Source organism: Bombina bombina, chromosome 5 (assembly GCF_027579735.1).
Source record: "Bombina bombina isolate aBomBom1 chromosome 5, aBomBom1.pri, whole genome shotgun sequence".
Classification (NCBI taxonomy): Eukaryota; Metazoa; Chordata; class Amphibia; order Anura; family Bombinatoridae; genus Bombina; species Bombina bombina.
Window position 1 is genome coordinate 566,934,494 of NC_069503.1, and position 21,502 is coordinate 566,955,995.

Below are 21,502 nucleotides of genomic sequence, written 5' to 3' on the forward strand. Positions count from 1 at the left end.
CAGCTCACAAGAGCTGCTGGTGCAACGCCGCCCCCTGCTGACTCGCGGCCAATCGGCCGCCAGCAGGGAGCTGTCAATCAACCCGATCGTATTCGATCGGGTTGATTTCCGGCGGTTCCTGTCCGCCTGCTCAGAGCAGGCGGACAGGGTTATGAAGCAGCGGTCTTTAGACCGCTGCTTCATAACTTGTGTTTCTGGCGAGTCTGAAGACTCGCCAGAAACACGGCCCTTCAAGTTCCATACGGAGCTTGATAAATGGGCCTGTATGAATCAGATTTGTAGGGCGGCTACCTGGTCCTCCTTACATACCTTTTCTAAATTTTACAGGTTTGACGTTTTTGCTTTGGCTGAAGCAGCTTTTGGGAGAAAGGTTTTGCAGGCTGTGGTGCCCTCAGAATAGGGTCCACCTACTTTTTTGCCCTCCCGTTCATTCAGTGTCCTTTTGGAACTTGGGTATATGTTTTCCACAAGTAAGGGACGAAGCAGTGGACTCTCCTCATATTAAGAAGGAAAACATAAATTATGCTTACCAGATAGTTTCCTTTCCTTCTGTATGAGGAGAGTCCACAGCCCCCGCCCGTATTCTCCGTAGAGCGGACCTAAATTTTGTTTGTTCTTCTGGCACCATTTATACCCTGATTTTTCTCCTACTTTTCCTTGTTCTCTTGGCAGAGTGACTGGGATATGAGGGAACTAGGACAGGTATTTAAGCCTTTGGCTGGGGTGTCTTTCCCTCCTCCTGTTGGCCAGGTTCTGTATTTCCCCACAAGTAAGGAATGAAGCTGTGGACTCTTTTCATACAGAAGGAAAGGAAATGATCTGGTAAGCATAATTTATGTTTTTTAGGAATTAGGGCCGATTCTGCAAGTTTCAATGACATTCTTTACACCCCATCTGACAAATTTGAGTTAAAGGCACCCTTAGAGAGTTGAAAAGCATAACTTTGATTATTAATGAGATGTTATGAAAGTCAAGGAGGCCTTTTAAATCAATCACATGTGCTAACATATGAATTAAAGCAAAAAAAACATTTTGGGAACAAATCACTGATAGATTGCGATGAACCCCCTATGTGTCTAGTCACTTGTGCATTATGTGTAAGCAGCAGTGCCGCAATAAAATGCTTTACATATTAGAGCTTTTTATGTTTGCACTTTTATATCCTTCAACAATTCGTTTATCTTTTTTTCTTTAAAAAAAAAAAAAAAGGAAGAAAAAGAAAAAATTAAGGTGAATAAAAAAGTAAGTTTGTGTTTTACCTCAAAGGGGAAAAACTAGGAAATTCATGATTTCTGTACTCTGAGTTTTTTTCTGTTTTATTTATTTATTTGCTCTCTCTCTTTCTGCAATTGCAGCTATCTGTCTGATATTTATATAACTAGAATGTTACTGAAATATTGGGTCTTAGAAATATTTAAAGTGATTTCATAGACAACAATGAAAGATAATGTTGGTTCCTAGTTATCATAAAAAGACCTCTGAACGGTGAAATATAGCAAAGTCACAATAAAAGAACTGGGGCTTTTTTTGTGCTGAAGGCAATTTTCACTTTCGCTGGGAGTTAATTGAGTTGTCAAGTCAGAGGCTTTGCCTACATAAGGTGATAGACTTTGATATCAAGGGCATTGGTTAATTTCCTGTATTTTCTACTATCATCTTAATCAAATCATTTGTCACCCTTTTGTCTTATTGCATTAAGTTGTTATGGGCCAATTATAATGTGGGTACCAGACAGACTGTCAAACCTTGATGCAGGTGATGCAAATGAAGCTGAATTAACATCTTAGGGTTATATTAATATACAAATGAGACAATGAATCTACATAATAAATGTAAATTTTATGCAGGTTTCATTTTACTTAAAGGTATGTGTGAAGTTAGAAAAGCTAGAAAATTAAACAATGCACCGTTTATTTTATTTTTTGGTGATTTAAACCTTGATTTATTATTTTATCATTGCTATAAATAAAAATGAATGAAAAGAAATAAAAAAGTTTTTCTGTTTGCACTTTTCTTACTTAAATTTTCTAAAATTATATTCTCTCAAACCAGCTCACTAAAATACTGAGTATATTTATAACATTGTAGTGAAAACGCCCATGGAATAATTTATATTAATCTTTTATTAGTAATGACATATTTAGTTTTTTTTTAGTTGACCCAGGCAAATCTAATACCTTAAAAATCCCACCTACACTTATTTTAGCTCAATTTTGTTTTATATATGATTTTCACATACAAACCGAGCAGTTAATTATTTACTTGCTACTGTCAAACTCACAGAAAAAAAAACATGTAAAAGTGAGTATACACACCTGTGTGCCTCCTTTAGACCAGTTTTAACACATTCCTTTCTCTTTTTAGAGAACATGCAAGTGGCAAGCCAGCACAGCCAAGCTGTTCCTCTAAATTACCTGCCTCCCCCCTCAAAACTTGCATAGGCCTAGTTGGAATAGTCCAAAATATTCTGATGATTATATGTAACTCTAGATCACTTTTTTTCAGCCATATTAACCTTAAAGTCACATAAAGTGCTATATTTATGAAGCTTTGGTTGTAGCTTTGCAGGAGACTGCACAAGCAATTGCGTGTGCAATGGTAAATATGGGCAGTGGGTTATGTAATGACTGAAAGAAAAATACAATCATTTTTGAGCAACTTAAAAAGGATATTGATTATCATATGTCCCAGTATTGAAGTTAAGTATATTTTTTTGAAATTGGAAATTCATTTTTAGGATATGTTCTCTAAACATAAGAAAACTAAAACAATGACTATATGAAAATTGATGTGTACTGTCCCTTTAAGTTAGAGCCTTTGATTGAATGGTTGATGATTATTGAGCAAATCACACTTCTTTATTATTACAGTAAAGCTTTCTTAACAACATCCACCATTTAAAAAAACAAAACATATGGGAAAAAAAATGGGATAATTGCAAAGATCCTAAGAAAAATGCAGAATATTTATAAAAGGAAACCACTATGAATAGTGTCAAGGAATTTGAAAGGAAAAAGGTGAAATTAAATTAAATTTAAAAAGGTGACATCAGCACTATAAATATATGAAAGTAATCCTTTTGCTCCTGATTACGAAAGAAAATGGGCATATTAATAAGACTAAAGCATTCTAAGCATTTTTTGTTACACAGTGCAATATTGTATGCTCCTATGTGTAGAGAATATTATACAGTTGCAGGAACTGTTTGAAGATAACATTCTACTGGTGAGAACAATCTACATTCTTATGATTAATGGGTTGTATAGTTTATTTATTTATTATTATTATTATGTTTGAAAGTTGTAGGAAAAAAAGTTTCCCTGTTGGTCCTGAGATAAAGAATTGAAAAGTGATGCTTTGTTACAAAATTGTGGATTTTTTTTTCCACTAATGTAATTGAACCTTAAAGAGACACTCAAGTCAAAATTAAACTTTAATGATTCAGATAGAACGTGCAATTTTAAACAACTATCCAATTCACTTTCATTAACAAACTGTTCACAGTCTTTTTATATTTACACTTTTTGAGTCACCAGCTCCTACTGAGCATGTGCAAGAATTCACAGAATTTAAACAAGTAGTATCTTTTCTAACTGTTTAAGTCGCTGGGTCATAGTTCATCTAGCCCTAACCACAAGGTTGTACACCAAGTTTTCTGAGTAGCCACAAGTGGGAAAAGTTGAAAACATGCTAAATTCTACTACTAATAATATAAACAATAGCTTATTTTAAAGTAAAAGTAAATCCTAGCATTTGTGAAATGCTAGGATTTACAATTGGAACAAATAAAGGGGACTTTCAGTCATGAAGTATAAAATACTTCATGCTCAATGCTCCTTTATTTGTTTCAAGAGTTCGCCACACTGAGCTGCTCAAGCAGCCCCACGGCAGAATGCTGTTTTGCTAAGAGGTGATGTTTCCACCTCTTAGCAAATAGCCATGCGTTCCAGCAGGCACCAAGCCGGATTTCCCGCACAGCTATTGGCTAAGAGTTGAAAACGTCACCTCCTCAACAAAATAGCGTTTTGCCGTGGGCTGCCTGAGCAGCTCATTGCGGCGAACGCTTGAAACAAATAAAGGAGTTTTCTGCATGACGTATTAAATACTTCATGACTGACAGTCCCCTTTATTTGTTCCAGAGGTCAATCCTAGCGTTTCACAAATGCTAGGATTGACTTTCACGCTAAGTCATATTTTCTATGCTAAATTGTATCTTTTCTTGAGAAGGTTGCTCTAAACATGCATTGTAATAGGCATATTTCTAGTTGATTTTATAATATCTGTCTTTTTAATAAATATCCTTTTTAAGGTGACTAAGAATTCAGTTGAGCTCAAAAAGCAACACCCGAAGCACAAACAATAATTGTTTATATAAAAACAAATCCATTGTGAAAACTTGTAAATGTAATGTATTATAACTAAAATATAGTGGTTGGTAAAAAAATACTTTTTATTTTGAGACATAAGTAATATTTATCAAAACACTTTTTGGAACCAAAAAGGAACCCATACATTTTTAAAAAATGCATAAAAATGGTTTATGTTATTTTGAAGCAGGCTGTAGAATACATACTGTGGTAAAACAGCGTGATTAATAGGATGCAATTATGATCTTTGTATGTCTTTAGTGCCTGCGGGAAACTACTTAGAGCTGAAGTGCTATTTAGTTGATAAATAATGTTTCATATCAGTGTGTAACCAAAGAAAGCACGTGTGTAATGAGAACATAGTTTAGCCCAGATGGCTCATTTTCAGCTATATATATATATATATATATATATAAAGGAATTGTGAGGGGGAAAAAACAGGTATGCTTAAAGGGACACTCAAGTCAAAATAAATGTTTATGATTCAGATAGGACATGCAGTTTTAAAGGGACAGTCAAGTTAAAAAAAAAAACTTTCATGATTCAAATAGGGCATGTCATTTTAAACAACTTTCCAATTGACTTTTATCACCATTTTTGCTTTGTTCTTTTGGTATTCTTAGTTGAAAGCTAAACCTAGCAGGTTCATATGCTAATTTCTTAGACCTTGAAGGTCGGCTCTAATCTAAATGCATTTTGACAGTTTTTCACCACTAGAGGGCATTAGTTCATGTGTTTCATATAGATAACATTGAGCTCATGCACGTGAATTTACAGTGGAGTGAGCACTGATTGGCTAAAATGCAAGTCTCAAAATAACTGAAATAAGGGGGCAGTCTGCTGAGGCCTAGATACAAGGTAATTACAGAGGTAAAATGTGTATTATAATATCTGTGTTGGTTATGCAAAACTGGGGAATGGGTAATTAAAGGATTATCTATCTTTTAAAACAACAATTCTGGTGTTGACTGTGCCTTTAAGACACTTTCCAATATGCTTCCATTATCAAATTTAGTCTTTTTATTTTCACACTTTCTGGGGCACAAGATCCTACTAAGCATGTGCACAAGCTCACAGGATATAGGTATACTAGTCTGTGATTGGTTGATGTATATCACATGATACAGGGGGCCGGAAAATGGGAGCAAAAATAAAATTGTCACAAAAAAATCTACTGCTTATTTTAAACTCTGAGTAAGTGCTGCTGCATTGTCTTTTTATTATGTCCTTGTTAATTATGTGATTCTACTGCATTGGGTAGTCGCTTAAATATAAGCAAATTATAGTGAATTTTAGACAAAGGATTACTTCAATAATGTGTTCTTCATCTATTTTGATGGATAGCACTCAATAAAAGACCACAATGTATTTATTATACATAGGAATCAGACATGCATCTTATTAGAATAAGATGAAAAAAACACTTTGGACCTCATGTACTATTGGGTAGGTCGACAAGGTTCCCGACTTATTAACCTGTCCACCCATCTTTGATGCAAAGGGGCAGTGGACACTGTACTTCTGTTGAGCGATAGTGTGACTACCACTTGCAACTTGCGGTAAGTAGGCTCACATGAGCCAACCCTGCCCCATAAGAGCTCCAAAGCAGCATTCACTGCTTAGTACATGGAAACCATTGTGCTGATTAAAACGTGGTAAATAAATAAACATATTATAATAAGGATAACGTATGTGGAGATTTATACATTTTAAACTTTTTAAAAATGCTGTTCCTTTTAATCTCTCAGTTTACATGGGCAGATAACATAAAAGGACACTATATTAACTGTGTCCAAATAAAACTTTGTACAGATTGTCCACACATCTTCAGTCATGTAATGTTATTATTGTTTATTTTAAAGGTATTAAAAGAAATATGACAGTGACTAAAAAGTATCCATTTAACTTGTCATCTTCTAAATGGCAGATGCTTAAACCAGTGACTTTAAAATGTTGCTAGTTTTAAAAGGTATCATCAAAATGTCACTTTGGCCAAAAAAGTACTGAGTGGATAAAATGTCCCGTATTGTAAAGAGGAGCAATAAAATTACAACCTAAGGCAAGGATTAGATTGACATATTTTTCTGGTATCTAAGAAGATAACAAAGTGGTTAAGGTTATAATAAATTTTAATGCAAACCCTATTTACTGCAAGAAATTTTTGTCTGTCTGCATTTTAAAAATGAAATTTTCTCTTAAAGGGACACTGTACCCAAAAATTTTCTTTCGTGATTCAGATTGAGCATGAAATTTTAAGCAACTTTCTAATTTACTCCTATTATCAAATTTTCTTCGGTCTCTTGGTATCTTTATTTGAAATGCAAGAATGTAAGTTTAGATGCCGGCCCATTTTGGATGAACAACCTGGGTTGTCCTTGCTTATTGGTGGATAAATTCATCCACCAATAAAAAAAGTGCTGTCCTGAGTTCTGAACCCCAAAAAAAGCTTAGATCCTTCTTTTTCAAATAAAGTTAGCAAGAGAACAAAGAAAAATTGATAATAGGAGTAAATTAGAAAGTTGCTTAAAATTGCACACTCTATCTGAATTACAAAATAAACATTTTGGGTTCAGTGTCCCTTTAAGTGACATTTTTACGTCACCCTTTTAAGATTTGTATTTTAGATTTAGACTTTAGATGCATTTAGCTGATAATATTTTTATATAAAAATTTGATTATAGCACATTTCAATCAAGAGATTTGATTAATTAAACATTCAGGCGTAGATTACAAGTGGAGCACAACTGATAACATAATTAACCTCATGCACAAAGTTGGTTTTTGCAAGTTATTAGTTAAAATGTTTAACCAAACACACCTGGTACATATATAGGGCATGGATCACAAGTGGAGCGCTATTTAACAGTATATCTATATATGTTTACATATGTATTTATGTGTTTATATGTGTATATATGTCTGTAAATATATATATATATATATATATATATATATAAACACACATATAAATACATATGTACACACATATATATATATATATATATATATATATACTATATATATATATATATATATATATATACATATCCATCTTTAGACATGTACTGTATATATATATATATATATGTATGTCTATGTTAAAGCCCTTTGCCTGAGACCTCATATGTTTGAGCCCTTATAACTTTGTGTGCAGTAATTTTTTGGAATAATGTTTGTTAGATGTTGTTATTATGGGTGTAACTGTACTTTGTAATGTATTTTTTTTATGTGTTATGTGACACTTTTTAGTTTTGCAAAACAGCTAACCAGAGTTCTGAGAACGAGGTAAACATTCTAGTGTAAATCGGGATTGTGCTCAAGTGATTGCGTTTACTTTCAACTCGTAATATGAGTTATAAGCCGGACGAGCACAAACACCCACTATAAACCCCTTATTGTGCAAATGTTTGCACTCCACTCTGGCCCATAGTGTGCCCTATATTTTTAATGGGGACAGTAGTAGAGAGCTCATTGCTCTCATATTACAAGTTGTCAGTTGATTGTGAACAATATGAAATACCGCATTCCATTTTGGTGCTTTTTGAAAACCGGGTATTTAATGTTATCACTTGCTATTGTGCATGGAACATGTATAGCAAAAAATGTAACCAAAACACCAAGCAGAATTCTATTACTTTATTGGCTTTGTGCTTGAGAGTTATTTGTCAAGAATTTTAGCGCTGGTTCTCATAGTAATATATTATCTGATGGAAATAATACACCTGCTCTGACATGAAAACTGTACCATGCACCATACTAGAGCTTGTACACTAAGGGCTAGTTTACAAGTGGACTGCTTATTTATTGTGCACCCACAAATAGGCAAATTTACTTGCGGTAGCAATTAGCACTCAGACCACTGGTTAATTTTTATAAAGTTGCCCAATTTCCCTAAAACATTAGTTGCATATATAATTAATAAAACAAATACTAGTATCTTTAATAAAAAAAATGCATAAAGCAGTTTTATGGGATTAAATGTCATCTATGGGAATTGTGTGTTCCTTGTAAATATACACTCACCGGCCACTTTATTAGGTACACCTCGCTAGTACCAGGTTGGACCCCCTTTTGCCTTCAGAACTGCCTTAATTCTTTGTGGCATTGATTCAACAAGGTTTTGGAAACATACCTCAGGCATTTTGGTCCATATTGACTTTATAGCATCATGCAGTTGCTGCAGATTTTTTGGATGCACATCCATGATACGAGTCTCCTGTTCCATCACATCCCAATGGTGCTCTATTGGATTGAGATCTGGTGACTGTGGAGGCCATTAGAGTACAGTGAACTCATTGTCATGTTCAAGAAACCAGTTTGAGATGATTTGAGCTTTTTGACATGGTGTATTATCCTGCTGGAAGTAGCCAACAGAAGATAGGTACACTGTAGTCATAAAGGGATGGACATGGTCAGCAACAATACTCAGGTAGACTGTGACATTTAAACAATGTTCAATTGATACTAAAGGGCCCAAAGTGTGCCAAGAAAATATCCCCCACACCATTACACCAACACCACCAGCCTGAACCGTTAATACAAGGCAGGATGGATCCATGTTTTCATGTTGTTTATGCCAAATTCTGACCCTACCATCTGAATGTCGCAGCTGAAATCGAGACTCATCAGACCAGGCTACTTTTTCCAATCTTTTATTGTCCCATTTTGTTGAGCCTCTCAGCCTATGCGAAATGTAGCCTCAGTTACCTGTCCTTTGCTGACAGGAGTGGCACCCAATGTGGTCTTCTGCTGCTGTAGCCCATCTGCATCAAGTTTATATGTGTTGGGCATTCAGAGATGGTATTCTGCATACTTTGGTTGTAACGAGTGGTTATTTGAGTAACTGTATATAGATTATTATATATAGGTATAAATATAAATAAATATAGGTATATATATATATATATATATATATATATATTTATTAATACACAAAATATATTTTTCTATGTGCAGAACATTTTAATGTGAAATATTTACAGTAAATACACAGTATAACTTTATTAAGTATGAATATTGCATACATATGCTTTATGTTTTCATCTACTTAACGGCAAAGGGCTTTAATGCACTTTTATATATATATATATATATATATATATATATATATATATATATATATATATATATATATATATATATATATATATGTGTGTGTGTGTGTGTGTGTGTGTGTGTATATATATATAAATATATAGGTGTACATATGTATTTATGTGTATATATGTATACATACATATACATCTTTAGACATGAATATATATATATGTGTGTGTGTGTGTGTATTTTAATGTTAAAGCCCTTTGCCTGACTTTTTTTTCTAACACCTGAAAACTCATATCTCCTTTTTAGAATATTTTTTATTAGATATTGTTAATATGGCTGTAACTGTACTTTTGAAACTATTTTTAATGTATTTTGTGACACTTTTTAGCGTGAATTACTATTGCGCTCATGCGTTCACATTTACTTACCACTTGTAGTACGAGCACTACACCCGACACGTGCAAACACCCGTGATAAACACTTTTTCACTCACGCGTAGCTTTTACCACACCACTAGGAATCTGGCACTTTGTGTTTCAGAATAGACCATTTAGTTTCATTTTATGTTAGCTCAAATGTATGTGGACAGCTGGTCTATTGTCAAGTTTGACTGCTGAATTTAACTGATCTTATTTTCTTTTCTTTTTTTTTGTATTCCAATATAATTGTAGCATAGACACATGTACTGTTACAAGAAGCATCTCAAATTGCTTCTCGCCACCCTTATTATGGCTGCTCTTGCCACCTTTATTATTAATTAATTATCACTTGGGTGTACCTAAGTGTCTCGCTTACTTTGATGTCAGATTGCACTAAATTAAGTCACTTTCATTTCCCCTTTTTTTAAAAAAAAAAAAAAAAGCTTACCTTATTTTTTCAAATATTTAAAGGGACAGTCTAGTCCAAAAAAAACTTTCATGATTCAGATAGAGAATGTAATTTTAAACTATTTTCCAATTTACTTTTATCACCAATTTTGCTTTGTTCTCTTGGTATTCTTAGTTGAAAGCTACACCTAGGATGTTCATATGCTAATTTCTAAGCCCTTGAAGGCTGCCTCTTCTCTCAGGACATTTTGACAGTTTTTCACTACTAGAAGGTGTTAGTTCATGTGTGTCATATCGATAACACTGTGCTCACGCACATGAAGTTCCAGGGAGCCAGCTCTGATTGGCTAAAATGGATGTCTAAAGAACTGAAATAAGGGGCAGTTTGCAGAGGCTTAGATACAAGGTAATCACAGAGGTAAAAAGTGTATTTATATGACTGGTTGGTTATGAAAAACTAGGGAATGGGTAATAAAGGGATTATCTATCTTTATAAACAATAAATCTGGTGTAGACTGTCCATTTAATGACTTACGTGCCCAAACACCTAATGCATTAAATATTTTTTCAGCATGTAGTTTATTTATAAACTTGAGTGAATAGTCTTTGCAAAAGTCTAATAATACCTTTGCCATAAAACTGATCAAAGCAAATAAAATATATTTGTATACATGGAGATTGTATATGAATGTCTAAAAAAAAATCACACTAATGTTAAATAAAAGGAGATGGAATTTTTTTTTCTAGCTATTTACTTCTCATATTTTTTGTTTTTGTTTTGCAGAGCCAAATTTTGTTTCATCGTATGACATTGGAAACTTTACCTACTTTTTCTTTCGAGAAAATGCAGTTGAACATGATTGTGGGAAAACTGTCTTCTCCAGAGCTGCACGTGTCTGTAAAAATGATATTGGAGGTCGGTTTCTATTGGAAGACCAATGGACAACTTTCATGAAAGCACGGATGAACTGCTCTCGCCCAGGAGAAATCCCATTTTACTACAATGAATTGCAAAGTACATTCTTTCTTCCAGAATTGGACCTCTTATACGGGATCTTTACTACCAATGTGTATGTAATATTTATGTTGACTTACTTTGCTGGTTATAGTACAAAATTCAGATAGGTGTACTTGTCATTAAAAAGCAAAAAGGTTCCAGTGGAGACTTTTTTTTTTATGAATGTAATTTATTATTATTATTTCTTTTATTTTTGGTGTGTAATTTTTTGAGTATTAAAAGTTATTTTGCTATGTAAGCTAGAAAAGTCTTGAAGAAAATCTTCATTTATTTTTTTCTAAAAATGCTATTCAGTTATAGGGCTGAGCATTTCATGTAACACAGACTACATCTACCCACTTGCTGTAGCAACTTACCATAGCAAGCTGCAGGTGGGAAGATGGTGTCATCTCAATCATTTTTAGGGCACATAAAAAAGAAATAGATAATAAAATGAACAAAATCTATTATAGATACATGTTGCCAATACAATGCCAGTATTAAATTTAAAAGAAGTTATAGTACATCAAAAAATGCAATATACTGTTGAATTTAATGTATAATATTTGAATTAATTCATAATGTCATCTTCTTAAAATAAAATTATTTTTATTGACTATTAATATACTATTATTATATTTAACTTAAATAAAATGTATTTGTATTTAAGCTGTTTGCTGGAGACAAAGTTGGTTTAAAATTCATATTGAAGTTTCTAAAAGTGTAAAGTCTTTTGAGCAAATGCTTTACAGCTAATCAAAAAGCAGTTTAAGGAAGTCAGATAAGAAGGTGTTCAGTCTTGGCTCTTTTTAAAGCTAGCTAATGTTGGTTTCATTTTTTTGACAGCTCAAATTTTTGTGGTTGGCTGGATATTTAGTCAACTTGACACAGCCAAGTTTTACTGACCTCATCTGACTTTTTCCAATACACATATTGAATAGCAGGACTCAACTTTGTTGCTAGACATCAAAGTGCTTTTCTGACTTTACATATGACTTTAGTTACTTTATCTGTAGCCATAAATATGTACTAGTAAAAGTTAATGTTCCTTAAACAGTTAATTTATATCAATATGTTTTGGGTAAATGTTTTGTTTATGTTAGTGTTCTTAATGTTCTTGATTGAAATAGTTGAGTGGATACAAATACACATTTGCACTTTTATTTGAGTACTTTGCAGAAGACGATCCTATCATTTATTATTTGAATCATCTTTGCCATGGAATATATTATGTTTGTGAGACATCTCTATGCTATCAAAATACCCCCCCCCCCAATAAACAAATAATGTTTGTTTTTGTTTTTTCCCACAAGCTAAAAAAACTAATCCTAATAAGTCTAGACAACAAAAATATATTTGCAAACTCAATTTTGTATTTTTCTGAAGGGAATATTTAAATTTATCATTTCATTTTGTGCAGTAATCCTAGAATTAGCAAGTAGATATTACTGTAATATACAATACAATTTTAGTAAAATGATTATTCTTTCATAAAAAATAAGTCTCTAAATTACACTTATTATTAAATTGAAGATGTCTTGCTTAGCAGAGATTGCGCAACTTTCTACTACTCAGCACATTTCAGTTTGTTTTGTTAACAAAACTGTTAAGAGTTTTATCATTCTAATTATATTATTTTAAATATATGCCAAGCAGTTATGATACTTTATCAAAAGCAGTAAGAGCTCAATTTTATAAGAAGTGGCAAAATAAGTTTACCAGCTAGGGAACCTGTCCACCTGTGTGAATTGTCTTCATTTATCACTACAGAATCACATTTTGTTCAGTCCCATCCCCTACTCTTGTGCAACTAATCATGTAAAAGCAGGGCCTGTCAATCACCCCAGATGCACCTTTAAATATACACACTACATAACTTAGTGAAATAGCCAAACTTTATAAGCTGTATATTATAGACCAGCAAGGTCAGTTTAAATTTTAATGTACTGACCTTAGCTTGGCTGTGTTACTCTCTTTGTTGATACCATGGCAAAATCTATGATAATGGAAGGTTCTCCTGACAGCTGCTCCTAGAGTATGCCTCTCTGCTGTCTTAATGTGTACCAGAACAACATATAAGCCCAGACTCGTTTTCATTCTGATATTGTCTAACAGGCCCTGAGGTAAATGCTGCTGGGTCTCACCAACACGCCCCCAAAGCACAACATAAACTTACAAATTCTTCAGCATTGTGCCCTTGATTTTAATTTTTGTACTTAAAAAAAGTGAAAGTTTTATTTACATGGACTTCTTTTCCTCACTCTAGCTGGCAATGCAGTATTTTTAAAATTACCTCAGATGAACAGGTTTAGGGTGATTTAACTTTATCAACCACTGCTTTGCAGGCCTACATGAGTGAGCCTGCACTGTAACCACCCAAAACTGCCCTCACAGCCTAGTAAATGAAGCCCAAAATATCCATTGAATTTACCTTTGGTATAACATTCTTCTGACATGGTATTTGAAGTTTATATACTTATTTAGGGCTGGTGTTACCATTAAAGGGAAACAGACAATCACCCGAGGAGCAGCAGCAGGGGGGGAAGACTCAAAAATAATATTTCTTAACAACCTCTATAGGTTTCCAAAGGTCTTTAGTCATTTCAAATGTAATCCTTGCCTGGGAAGGTGAAAATCCTTTCTCTGGCCCTGTATTTATCATTATTAAAAAGGTTTAAACCAATAGGGCCTCATCATGTACATTTCTGTAAAAAAGTTCTTTTCCCTAGTCTTTGCTGAGAATCTTTTGATATTGCTTTGTAGTTTTGTGTGAGATCCTATAGACATTTATTATAGTATTGTGATGATAGATTTTCCTGGAATAAAATAAAAAAGATGTTTCATCATTGCAACACAGCCAACTTCTTTAGAAAATGCACAGACTAAGTTGTGGCAAAAAAAAATAAAAAAGTAGCGTCGTAAATGAGCAGTTTCCACTATTAATTTACAGTAGCTGAAGTACCCAGATAATGTTGTGATGAGTAATTCTTTAGCAAGCCAGTGTGTTGTTTCCAGATCAGCAGATCAAGATATTACTTATGTTCTTTTTTTTATCATTGATAATGATCTCATATTAGAAAGAAATAAACAGTTGTTGAGATAAAATCCCCATTCACAAATAGTAATTATTTGTTATTTTTGATACAGTTCACGTTATTAACAAGGGTTATCAAAAATACAGAAAACAATTACAATTTGACAGAAAAAAATGATATGTTACATCTTATTTTTTGTGGCCCAGTAAATAATCTATTATCTTTTATTATTTATATTATTTTTTTCTCATTTGTTATACAGGAACAGTATTGCGGCTTCTGCAGTATGTGTGTTCAACCTCAGTGCCATCACACAAACTTTCAGTGGTCCATTCAAATATCAAGAAATCTCTCGTTCGGCCTGGCTTCCTTATCCAAATCCTAATCCCAATTTCCAGGTGAAGTATTTATCGTTGTGCTTTATTACTGCCAGAAATACACAAATAATATAAACACTATATTTATTATTGTATATATGGAGAACAATATAAAATTAATTGTATATTCAGATTGCGTTGCTTGTTTTAGCTTTTTATATAATCTTTTATTATTTTAAATGGTATGTTAAATCTAGAAGAGTTTTTATATATATATATATATATATATATATACACAGTATATATATATACACAATATATATATATATATATATATATATATATATATATATATATATATATATATATATATATATATATATATATATATATATATATATATATATATATAGAGAGAGAGAGAGAGACACTATATAATAACACAATAAAGTTGCAAGGATCCAGTCACCCTAAGTTAAATTGTAGGTGTCTCTATTTGCGGCTATTGCCAAGAGATGGGGGCACCCATGAGTTTCTTGTGGACTGTAAACCAGGGTACCGGGGCATCATTTTAAGGAGCCAGTGGATCCCTGTCATCTGGGGTTGTTGAGACCTGTGGTAAATTATAATGCATTTACCATTACCAATTTCATATAATTTTTGCATTCATTTGAACTAATATTCTTTTTTAGTAGTCAAATACTTAATTGCAATTATGAATACACATTTTGCTTTTTATTGTTATTCATGACGTTTCATAGTTTAAAAGTGTTTTTTCATAAATTTTAAATAAAACCAAGAAATTATTTGGTTTATTAAAATCATGCATAAAATTGATAGACCACCAAAAAACATAAACAACTACAAAAAGCCATATTAAAAATTAAGATTTGTCTGAGAACAAGGCAAACAATTGAGTTTCAGGAGATAAAATAATTGAATCTGCTAACTCAAATAAATTATGTTAAAATTAATGAGAAATTTTTATTTTGATGGTTTCAAATACCTTTGGTTAAAATTTGTATTTTTCTTTTGGGCCGGAAAAAAATAAAGTTTAAAATGACCTTCTTATTCTCGAGACACTTTTTTAAAAAAAAAAAAAAAAAAGAATAAAATATAGCTATCAGAGAGATAAATCTTGTTCCCACAACTCAAATCTTTGTAACAGAAACTTGAATTTATTTACTTAATAATTAGTAGAGGTGTGCATGGGCGAATAATCGGTTTGGCTAAATCTTTCGTGCCAAATATTCTTAACTTATTTTTTTGAATATTCAGTGCTGTGCTATTCATCATGTGTTTTGTTTTAAACAAATTGAATACTGAATATTCGTGGAACATCTACATTCGTTTTTGTTGAACAAATGTAAAGTTCCTTTGCCACAGGTGAAAGCGTTCCCCTGTAGTGTTAAATACTTACCTTTAGATGCTGGAGAGCCACGCTAATCGTCAACCTTCTTTACAAAGCCCTGTAAATTCATTTATAAAACATGGATATTCGTGTTGTTTTCATGACACAAATATTTTTACAAATACGCCATCAAATTTAAAGAAAACAAATAAAATACTGAAATTTATCAGTATTTATTTGTTTCCTATAAATTACCTGAGGGGTTACATTTTTGTTACATATAGCGAGCTGAAGAGCCATGCCAATCTGATACGTCACAGATCCACGGACCACACTAATAGGAGGCTTAGAGCACACTAAACCTCCTATTAGCTTGGCTCTGTGAAGAAGGGTCTGGATTAGTGCGGCTTCACAGTGTGCTATAGGTAAGTGGAGCATGTTGTGGAACCACACTAAGCCTCCTATTACTGTGGTCCACGGATCTGTGAAGTGCCAGATTAGCATGGCTCTTCAGCTTGCTATATGCAAGTTTTTTTAACCCCTCTGGTAATTTTTAGGAAGCAAATAAACACTGACAAATTTAATCAGTATTTTATTTTTCTTTAAATTTGATGGTGCATTCATACAAATATTTGTGTTATGAAAACAACACGAATATCCATGTTTTATAAATGAATTTGTAATGATTTGTATGCACATGTCTAATAATTAGTGACACTACTCTTCACTTCTTATTTCAAACAAATAAATGCCAGTGATATGAAAAGCAGGATTGGTATTATATCATTTTATACATTTTTAATGATGACAGATACAAGTTAAAGAAAGGTAACACATGGATTACCCATTCAATTAGAATTTCTGGAGCTAAGGAAAACGTAATTGGCTGTTTTATACAAAAATATATATATTAATTATGCTAACACCATGCAGTTAAAAAAATTAGTTCCATTATCTTTTTCTTTCATCGAATAAGAAACACCTGCAACTGTTATAATTGGATATGATGTAATTAACACTACAGCTGTTGTTCTCATTTAAACTTAAAGTAATGTGAAATAGGAATATTTAGGGAATACTATTTCATTAAATAGTTCATTATATTATTACCTGTTATTAAACATTACTACTACCAGGTTATAAAGTCCATTTCATTTTTGCTAACAGTAATATAACTATATACTGTATATGTAAAAATGACCCCTATTCACAATCAATGGAGACAAATTGTTATATCATTTCCTTTGGTATCAATAAATAAATTGTATAAATATCTTGTAATATTATAAATTATTGTTGTGCAATAATCTCTACAAATATACCTACTCTAATACTCAGGGACTTCAACACCCCTTATTGATAACCCATCAACGCCTGCTGCCTCTAAACTTCTTTTACTCACATCCACATTTGGTCACTCACAGTCCATCCTATTCCCTACTCAACATGATGGACACTCTATTGACCTAGTATTTTCCTACCTCTGCTCTGTATCTGACTTCAACTGTCACCCCTTTACCATTTCAGACCACCACCAGCTCACCTATAATCTTATTATATCAGCTAAACCCAATTCTCACCCCTCACCAGTAGAAATCTGAATGCTGTTGATCCCCTTCAATTTTCCAAACGTATTCAACTTTTTCTTCCTCTTACTAACATTATAACCTGCCCTAACAAAACTCTCTCCTTCGCATTAGACACTATTGCTCCTCCACAACTTCACAAAATCCCATGCCATCAGTTACAGCCCTTGCATTCCCAACAAATGCTTCTTTGCTACTTGCAAAAATGCTCCCTCACTGCTGAGCGAGTCTGGAAGAAATCTCACTCTGAACCTGATTTAATCCACTATAGCTTCATCCTTCATTCATACACATCTGCCCTTTACTTAGCTAAGCAAACCCACTTTTCTTATATCTAATCTTTCCTAAAACTCTAAATGACCCTTTTCTACTGTAAACTCTCTCCTCTCCCCACCGGCACCACCCCCACCAACTGTCTTTAGTGCTCAAGACCTGGCAGAGTACTTTTTAAACAAAACAGATACTATCCAAAGCACCATCCTAAAACTAACCTGCAGTCTTCCAACTCCACTCCAGTCAACCTCTCTGCCACTCTCTGCATCTTCCCTCCAGCCACTGAGAATGAAGTTTCTTCCTTACTATTATGCTCATGCCTCACTACCTGCCCACTCGACCCAATCCCGTCCCAGCTAATACCCTCTCTGTCTTCCACCCTCACTCCTGCTCTTACTCACATTTTCATCCTTTCCCTTTCAAATTCTTTCAAACATGCAAAGGTCACTCCCATACTGAAAAAACCCTCCCTTGATCCTAATTCTCCTGCAAAATACTGCCCCTATCACTGCTTCCACTAACATAAAAAACTAGTTTACGACTAACTAACCCTCTTCCTGTCCTCCAACTCCTTGTTTGACCCCCTGCAATCTGCCTTCCGCCCCAATACTCAGCTGAAACTGCCCTTACAAAGATTACTAATGATCTTCTTTGCCAAAAATAATGGTCACTACTCTATACTTATCTTACTTGGCCTCTAAGCTGCCTTTGACACAGTTGACCATGCTCTTTCTTGGGTCCACTCTTATCTTTCTCACAGGTCCCTTACTTTTTCATTTGATGGCAACTCCTCCTCTTTAATGTGTATGTCTGTTGGAGTACCTCAAGACTCTTTTTCCTCTACTCTTTTCTATTTATATTTCTTCACTGGGTGAACTTATTAACAATGTTTCAATCAATGTAGGGAAATAACATACAAACGCCTAGATTTAGAGTTCTGCGTTAGCTGTCAAAACCAGCGTTAAGGGGTCCTAATGCTGCTTTTTACCACCCGCTAGTATTTAGAGTCAGTCAGGAAAGGGTCTAACGCTCACATTCCAGCCGCGACTTTTCCATACCGCAGATCCCCTTACGCCAATTGCGTATCCTATCTTTTCAATGGGATCTTCCTAACGCCAGTATTTAGAGTCTTGGCTGAAGTGAGCGGTAGACCCTCTACCGACAAGACGCTAACGCCGGTTTATAAAGCTCTTAACTACTGTGCTCTAAAGTACACTAACACCCATAAACTAACTATGTACCCCTAAACCGAGGTCCCCCCACATCGCCGCCACTCTAATAAATATTTTTAACCCCTAATCTGCCGACCGGACACCGCCGCCACCTACATTATCCCTATGAACCCCTAATCTGCTGCCCCTAACATCGCCGACACCTACATTATATTTATTAACCCCTAATCTGCCCCCCCAATGTCGCCGCTACCTTACCTACACTTATTAACCCCTAATCTGCCGACCGCCGCACTCCCGCCTCGCAAACTCTAGAATAAATTGTATTAACCCCTAATCTGCCCTCCCTAATATCGCCGCCACCTAACTTCAAGTATTATCCCCTAATCTGCCGACCGGACCTCGCCGCTACTCTATTGGCTGTTCCGATCAGCCAATAGAATGCGAGCTCAATCTGATTGGCTGATCCAATCAGCCAATCGGATTGAACTTGAATCTGATTGGCTGATTCAATCAGCCAATCATATTTTTCCTACCTTAATTCCGATTGGCTGATAGAATCCTATCAGCCAATCGGAATTCGAGGGATGCCATCTTGGATGACGTCATTTAAAGGAACCTTCATTCGTCGTTAGTCCGTCGGTGAGGAAGGATGGCTCCGCGTTGGCTGCTTCAAGATGGACCCGCTCCACTCCGGATGGAAGAAGATAGAAGATGCCGCCTGGATGAAGACTTTGGACCCTCTGGAGGACCTCTTCTTGCCGGATAGGATGAAGACTTCGGATCCTCTTCTGGATGGATAGGTGAAACACGACTGGGTGAATACAAGGTAGGGAGATCTTCCGGGGCTTAGTGTTAGGTTTTTTAAGGGGGGTTTGGGTGGGTTAGATTAGGGGTATGTGGGTGGTGAGTTGTAATGTTGAGGGGGGTATTGTATGTTTTTTTTACAGGCAAAAGAGCTGATTTCTTTGGGGCATGCCCCGCAAAAAGCTCTTTTAAGGGCTGGTAAGGTAATAGAGTTGTTAACTTTTTATTTTAGAATAGGGTAGGGCATTTTTTTATTTTGTAGGCCTTTGTTATTTTTTAGGGGGCTTAGAGTAGGTGTAATTAGTTTAAAATTCTTGTAATCTTTTTTTATTTTTTGTAAATTAGTGTTTGTTTGTTTTTTTGTAATTTAGTTTAGTTGATTTAATTGTAGGTAATTGTAGGTAGTTTAGTTACTTTATTGATAGTGTAGTGTTAGGTTTAATTGTAACTTAGGTTAGGATTTATTTTACAGGTAATTTTGTAATTATTTTAACTAGTAGCTATTAAATAGTAAATAACTATTTAATAGCTATTGTACCTAGTTAAAATAAATACAAAGTTGCCTGTAAAATAAATATAAATGCTAAAATAGCTACAATATAATTATTTGTTATATTGTAGCTATATTAAGGTTTATTTTACAGGTAAGTATTTAGCTTTAAATAGGATTAATTTATTTAATAAGATTTAATTTATTTAGTTAGATTTAAATTATATTTAACTTAGGGGGGTGTTAGAGTTAGACTTAGCTTTAGGGGTTAATACATTTATTAGAGTAGCGGCGAGGTCCGGTCGGCAGATTAGGGGTTAATACTTGAAGTTAGGTGGCGGCGATGTTAGGAAGGGCAGAATAGGGGTTAATACTATTTATTATAGGGTTTGCGAGGCGGGAGTAAGGCGGTTTAGGGGTTAATACATTTATTATAGTGGCGTCGAGGTCCGGTCGGCAGATTAGGGGTTAATAAGTGTAGGTAAGGTAGCAGCGATGTTGGGGGGACAGATTAGGGGTTAATACATATAATGTAGGTGTCGGCGACGTTGGGGGCAGCAGATTAGGGGTTCATAGGGATAACGTAGGTTGCGGCGGTGTCCGGAGCGGCAGATTAGGGGTTAATAATATGATGCAGGTGTCAGCGATAGCGGGGGCGGCAGATTAGGGGTTAATAAGTGTAAGGTTAGGGGTGTTTAGACTCGGGGTTCATGTTAGGTGCAGACTTAGAAAGTGTTTCCCCATAGGAAACAATGGGGCTGCGTTAGGAGCTGAACGCTGCTTTTTTGCAGGTGTTAGGTTTTTTTTCAGCTCAAACTGCCCCATTGTTTCCTATGGGGAAATCATGCACGAGCACGTTTTTCAAGCTGGACGCTACCGTAAGCAACACTGGTATTTAGAGTTGAAGTGGCGGTAAATTATGCTCTACGCTCCCTTTTTGGAGCCTAACGCAGCCATTCAGAGAACTCTAAATACCAGTGTTATTTAAAAGGTGCGGGGGGGGGGGAACACGCGTAGCTAACGCACCCCTTTGGCCGCAAAACTCTAAATCTAGGCGAAAGTTTCTTGTTTATGGACACGGAACCTTGGATCTGCCATATCCAACAACTTGATATATTTAAACAAACCTCAGTTCCAGCCTCATTTTCCTTTAAAATAAGACCTATATTGTCACTTCATGACCATCATGTCCAAAAATCTTAGGACCTTCTACAGTCTCAGATATAGTAGTAAT

General features: G+C 34.6%; 1 protein-coding gene across 1 annotated transcript in view; it reads left to right on the forward strand.

The window, feature by feature from the left end:
- The window catches only part of SEMA5A (semaphorin 5A), a 1,142,184-nt gene that overhangs the window by 777,723 nt on the left and 342,959 nt on the right, over window positions 1-21,502 (forward strand). Inside the window, exons 12-13 of the mRNA XM_053715801.1 lie at window positions 11,025-11,310; window positions 14,535-14,670. Of these exons, the coding sequence (XP_053571776.1) occupies window positions 11,025-11,310; window positions 14,535-14,670 (422 nt within the window). The remainder of the gene's footprint in view (window positions 1-11,024; window positions 11,311-14,534; window positions 14,671-21,502) is intronic.